At 37.5% G+C, this 6,837-nt stretch overlaps 1 protein-coding gene across 1 annotated transcript; it reads right to left on the reverse strand.

Moving 5' to 3' along the window:
- Nucleotides 1-2,831: 2,831 nt before the first annotated feature.
- On the reverse strand, nt 2,832-6,343 carry LOC106312525 (putative potassium transporter 12). The gene is made up of 8 exons (XM_013750090.1): nt 5,865-6,343; nt 5,553-5,781; nt 5,216-5,464; nt 5,084-5,134; nt 4,667-4,980; nt 4,484-4,598; nt 4,150-4,404; nt 2,832-4,076 (listed from the first exon to the last, which is right to left on the reverse strand). Exons 1-8 carry the CDS (start codon nt 6,120-6,122, stop codon nt 3,049-3,051), a joined length of 2,499 nt encoding a protein of 832 aa, XP_013605544.1. The 5' UTR covers nt 6,123-6,343; the 3' UTR covers nt 2,832-3,048.
- Between the last annotated feature and the right edge of the window lie 494 nt (nt 6,344-6,837).

Genomic DNA, 6,837 nt, shown 5'->3' on the forward strand with positions numbered 1-6,837 from the left:
CTCTTTCTTTAAGTCATAAACTTGCTCCTCAAGTTTATTCCTCTTTCCATATCTCCAAAATACTCTCTTGCTCTCCAAGTCTACACGACTCCAGCTCAGCATCTTGACTCCACATGGTCTTCACCACTTAACCCGACGTCTCCTTCAGCGACTACTTCAGGGCAGACATCTTACATCTTCAATGTCCCACGCTCCAATGACACAACTAAAATAAATCAAGTTTCCAAAGTCACCATTCACACTAGAATATGCTCAAATAACAATATATCAAGCTATGTTTCAAAAAAAAAAAAAAAACAATATATCAAGTTTTCATTAACTCTAAGATCAACAATTCTTTAAGTTACAAATACATATTCCTTAGAAGCCAAATGGTAAGGCTTACATCTGTAAATAAAAATACTTAGCCAAAAATTTCACAAATAACTCCTAACAAAGGGGCATCTAAGCCCAAGTTCACAAAAGGTCTTCCCACAACGTCTAAAATAAGTATGCACTCATAGTAGCTCACAATTACCCACTAAATATAAACAAATAAACAGCCACTGAAACATTCATAGTTATTATAAACATTAAGAGCTCAAACAATCGTTAGAACAATCAGACACGTCTGCTTTATAAAAGGCTTCCTTAACGAGTTTCCAATACATGTTAACAAGGTAATCATACTAAAACCAAAAAAAAAAAAGGATTCCCAGCAAAATATCTCTTTCCTCTCAACTCAAGAGCCTAACAAGGAACCTTATACGATGCAAAGTGAGACTGAGATCAAAACACATGACACCAACCACATCTTTCAAGCCTTAAACTGTGACGCTTCGGGCACATATGTTACCACCATCACTTATAGTAAACATTATAAACAAAAAAAACATGTTCCCCATGAAAATTTCTTACACGAAATCGATACTTGCGCATCTAGCCGAATATCAAATTCATTAAATAAATTTAAAAAAAAACAAGAAACTGCAAAATAAATTACACAAGTGAATAGCACAAATGGCAACAATCTGCGCGTAGCGCGGACACACCATTAGTATTGTCATAATTGTTGGAATATGAATAAGACAAATCTATGCATCTCTACTATATGGTTTTAATTGGCGACCATTTATAGAATGAAATAAATAGAAGAAAAAAACCGTTCGAAGAAATGAATAGGAAAAAAATGAATAGAGAGGAACAACCGTTCTATGTCAAAATTAGAGGAGAAAAATATTTCTTCATTAGTTCTTCTTTATTTGAGGAAAAGAAAGGAACGTACTGCAGGCCACGTGTTACTAGTTTGACAAAAAATTAACTAAACTGGTATCAATTATGAGGAATAACAAATTCATTTTTTTTTCTAAAACATATTCAAAATGGAAAGGAAAAAAATTGTTAATGTAGGTCGGTTACAAAACGGGATTTGTTTTTGGAGTACGGAAATATGCATCACAAATGACATTAGTCTTGTTTTTATCAGTTAAATTGATTCGAATCGTTTTGATTCATTCTGAAAAAACCATATATTTCTAGTTTTTCTAAACAAATTAAATATTAAAAATCAATATCCCTTAAAAAGGAACAAATCACAAATACTAAAATTATTAAAAGCGTATATCCACTCCGCTTCGACTTTTATACAAACAAATGTATATCTACGACTAATTATAGAGTTTTAATATATAATATTATAAATTTATTATTTTAACGTATAATTTTATTTAATTGCAGATTGTAGAGTACTCTCAATTGGTAAATTGATTAAAAGGCCTTTTGACTTAAATTAAATTGTGTTGTGATTGAGTTAACCACTCCTTTCTTCCTTTTTAAAACCAAACCCTTTTAACTTTTCTTCCCCCACCACCCCCGCACATACCAGCGATTTACGGCAACCTAACAACCTCCCTCGTTATACTTTTGATCTCGGATATGAAGCAGAAGTAAAGGTTGAAACTTTATTCAGAATCAAAATTTTGCAAAACTTGACCGGTTGATTGTGGTCGAGTGGTAAGAAGACGGGACTGAGACGCCAACACGTTTGAGGTTCGATTCACCTGCTGCGCGAAACTAATTCACAATTATCCTGGTCACCTAACACGGATATGAACCTATGCTTTATGGCCCATTTTAATATCCGGAGAAAAGGTCTATCCGTGGACTGCACCTCTCTCTGGAGATTAGTCTGGGTCTCTTCATGGGCATGGGATACCACAGAAGCTACAACACCCATGTTCACGAAAGTTAATTAAACACCCATCCATCAAGAGATTCACCTAACTTGAATTTCCATGTACACAACATCTTTCCACTCAAGGCTACAACCATCCAACATTCCCTTAACCTTTCAACAACACATTCCCCACTCCTAACAACCACAACCACAACCACGGAGCATGAGCATACCATATCTATCTCGTCTGACTCATCCACATTCACCAGAGATAATACTATTGTCATGAACAACAACACCACTTGAGAAAAATATTCCCAGACAAATACAACCTGAAACAACATTCAAATAAAAAGAATACAAGTACTTGCTTTAATGTCACCCATGTGATCAACTTAATCTGTCACTAGTCCAACAGTCACTTTTAATCTCTCCCTTCCATAAACCTAACAGCTACATGACAGCATTTATTACAAACACATTACAAACAAATTGGAACTTCCCACTACTCGTTTGTTCTAGGAGCATATCAAGTCTAAAACACATGCAAAGTAGCCAAAGATTTTGACAAGCCAAAATATCTATGTGTAATGCTCTCAATTTAGTATTGATGAAGTATGCCACATTTAGTAAAAATACAGTTACATTTTACAACGTACAAGTAGAATCCACTTTGTAATCGAAAATTTATTTTTGACATAAATATGAAAAAGTATATAATTATCTACTTTTTAAGTTATGTTTACTTATAAGGAGATGATAATTTTCATCTCCCCTAATTAACTATCACACATGAATATTAGGAAATCTTCCTCACGGTAACAACAAACACAAAAGTGGATCGCAAGAAACAAAGCCTGATTCATGGAGAGATGATCCCAAGAATCAAAACACTAGACCATATAAGTCATCCCAGCTTGCAAGATGTTCATATGAGGAACAGTGAGATTGGCAGCCCCAGCTCTGCAGTTCCTTCTAAGAAACGCATACAAGTAATTAATCACAAGCTTCTTCACAAATATCGAATTCTTCTTCGCCCTCACATCTCCATGAGCCAGCAGATACGTTAGCCCCGAGTCTGTGGCCTCTCTTAAAGCCGCAAGCTCATACTCCAGAGCTGGATCTTCCTCCATGGACGCCCCTACGCTTGAAGACGGCAAAACATCTGTGTCCAGCTCTTGCTCTGCCTCAGACCGCTTTCCTCGGTGAATGAGAGGTGCCATGAGGTCGTCTGTGTAAGTATCACTCGCAACGGAAACTCTATCCGGATCGAAATCAGTGAGAGTGCTCTCTAAAGCATCCTCTAACGCTTCGCATCTCAAGAACTTCTCTAGACTTTCAATGAGAAGCTGCTCGAAGACTCTAGAATCTTCTTTTCTGACATCTTTGTAACCGTACCTTGCGATGCATCTGAACATATGGTAGTCTTTAGGACAAACCCGCCTGAAGAGGAACCTCTCTTCTTGAGGAACAACCGGGACAGGGACATACTTGATGCAGACAAAGACGATTGTTGAGTGGATGGCGGGAAGTGTGAGCAAAAACTGTCCAAAAATGGAAGGTATGCCTTGAACAAGCTCGTTGTAAAGCAGTCCAATCCCGGGGATTCGAATTGTTCCAAGAGTTGAACCAAGCTCACGCATAAAGTCCATGGAGATTCTTTCCCGGACCTCGCTTTGGTACTTGAGCACGCTTCCGTAGTTCCAGATGTACATAATGGTGAGGAAGAAAGTGGCGAAGACAAGCGGAACCCAACCGCCTTCCAGGATCTTGGTGAGAACCGCAAGCAAGTAAATGGTCTCAACGGATCCGAATACAAGTGGGAAACAAAGAGCAAGAAAGAGATTGGTTTGCCAAATGAGAAGCATCACTAGTGTTACCAACACTGTGCTCACCATCATCACACCTACTTCTGCAATGCCTGAATAAAAGAAAAGAACATAAGAAATAAAACAGAAAAGCTTTGGGTGAAACTGAACTGAATCAAACTGTACCATAAGCATTGGCGATGTGAGTTGTGCTTCTGAAGATGGAGACAACGAGTATGCACATGATCATCAAGAACCAATTGATGACGGGAATGTAGATCTGACCCATCCGTTTCCTAGAAGTGTGGATTATCTTCAACCTTGGGAAGCAGCCGAGAGCCATGGCTTGTTTGACGCATGAGAAAGTCGCAGAGATCATAGCTTGGCTCGCTATCATTGCTGCTAATGTGGCAATCACAAACACCGGCCAGAACAAACTCTCTGCTTTTTCAAAAAAAAAAAACTTCAGTTTACTGTGCATATTACCACATGAACAAATAATATGTTGATTTCATTTTACCAGGGACTGAATCATAGAATATGCGAGCTGAGGCATCAGGATGCTGTGTTAGATAAGCAGCTTGGCCCATGTAAGCTAAGAGGAGGCATGGGAACACCACGCAAGTGAATGCCATCTGATCCAAATACCATTATTATAGTCATCATCAATAAAATCATAAATGATCAATAAAGTGATGCTAACCTGTATAGAACGAACTGAGAAATGTCCCAAATCTGCAAACATTGCTTCGGCTCCTGTAATGCATAAGACACATCCACCAAGAGCAGACCAAGCCTGTTTGCTATTCTTGTTGAAGAACAAGACGATGTAATACGGGTTAAGTGCTCTTATGACGGTGATGTCGTACTTCAACAGATTGTAGATACCAATAGAACCGAGTGAGAAGAACCAGAGCGCCAGAACTGGAGCAAAGAGAAACCCCACTTTACCCGTCCCAAACCGTTGTATGCTGAACAAAGCCACCAGGATCACAATCGAAGACAGAACCAATGCATCTGACACACAACAAGATTGTGTATGTAAACGATCAAAAATAAAATCAAGACGATATTGCATAGACATATAAAAAAGAGAGATCATGTGATAGTAATAACCCACTCGTTCCAAAACCTTCAACTTCACCTTGTAAACCACTCATTGCAGACATCACTGCATAATAACCAAAAAGCCAATGTTACACTATATGAATCCAAATCATTTGGGAAGCTCTACTCCAGTAAATGCCCTCACCTGACATAGCTGGTGTGAGAATCCCATCGCCAATAATCATGGAAGTTCCCATTAGTACTAAAAGCAGAAGAAGAGTTTTCAAATACCCTTTTGTCTCTAAGGCTTCTTTAATGCCTAAAGCTCGTTCCAGCTCAGGAGTTGGGAGTTTAAGCCTAAAACTCGAGATCTGCTCATCCGCAGGTTGCTGATTAGGCAGCTTATTCACCTTCGCATACCTACAAATCAGCGAGTACAACGCAAACGTTCCTCCTGCACACACACACACATATACTTAGAGCCACATAACACCACTTTTTACAACAAAAAAAAACAAGGATTAGGGATGTATTATTATTACCTTCGCCATTGTCGTTGGCTTTAAGGACAACAAAGACATACTTTGCTAAGGGAATGACAGCAATGGTGTAGATAACGAGAGACAAGGCACCAAGAACATCAACTTCTGATCTGATAGGAACTTTACTGAACACATCACTAAAGACATACAAAGGGCTTGTTCCCATGTCTCCATACACAACACCTAACGTCTGAAACGCTATCCCAATCGTACCCAAAAGTGATATATCCTTTCATTACAAACCAAAGTTGGATTGTTATGTCAATAACAAAAAAACAAGAAAATCAAAACTTTTCAATCTAAAAATCAAACCTTAAGATCGTGGCCATGAACACCTGCAATTTCCATTGCTTCAACATCAAGAGAGTCAGCTCTTTTGGGCTTTTTCATGAGTCTTCTCCTCAAGTTCCCAAAACTATAGTCTGCAACATCTTTGAACTCCGGAAACGGCAGCGTTTCGGAGCCTACTTCGCTTCCGTCGACCCATCTCCGGTCACTGCTACTTCCGGTCCCAACACGTCTCAAGCTGGTGTTGCTGCTTGCTTCTTCGATCCTATCTTCTTCATCCATTGCCAGATTCTCACAAACGCAAAGATTTTGAGTTTGGTTGGAGGAAATGTTTTAGCAAAGTTTTGGATTGGTTTCTTCTTCGTCTTCAATGATTTTTATTGGGTGAACGCGACTTCAATGACAGTCTCTCTCACGGGTAACATGTTTAAGAGTTACGGCTAAGAAACTGACAAAAGGTCTGATCATTTTGAATTCTTTAAAATAAATCTTTTTTGTGTTTCTCGATTCTGCATCCTCCCAAACGTTATCTTTTATTTGTCTACCAGTGATTAACCCGGGCTACGCCCGAATTTTTTATTTTTTTTCTAATTTAAGTTGTTAAATTATTTATATTTAGGTTATGATATATATTTATATAAATGTTAAGATGCATGTCATAATTAAAATTTATTTTTAAATTTTAACACGTTAAATTAACATATTTTTTACTATTTAAATATTTTTTTTTAATTTTGTTGGCTATCTAGTTATCATATTTAGCAAAACTATCTGTTAAGTGTTGGAATAAATGTTTTAGATATTTAATTAAAGTGCAGAGTATTTTCGGATAGACCACATGCTCAACAATCGATCGATCCGTAAAAAGATGGCCGATCTCCTTGGCCAGGTAAGTACAATTTTAGCAAAAATATCTTTGATTTTCAAATATTAAGTATATAACTATTCTTTTGAATATTGTTTTTTTGAATTGTAATTTTTGATTAAATTATTGTAT

Source organism: Brassica oleracea, chromosome C1 (assembly GCF_000695525.1).
Source record: "Brassica oleracea var. oleracea cultivar TO1000 chromosome C1, BOL, whole genome shotgun sequence".
Taxonomy (NCBI): Eukaryota; Viridiplantae; Streptophyta; class Magnoliopsida; order Brassicales; family Brassicaceae; genus Brassica; species Brassica oleracea.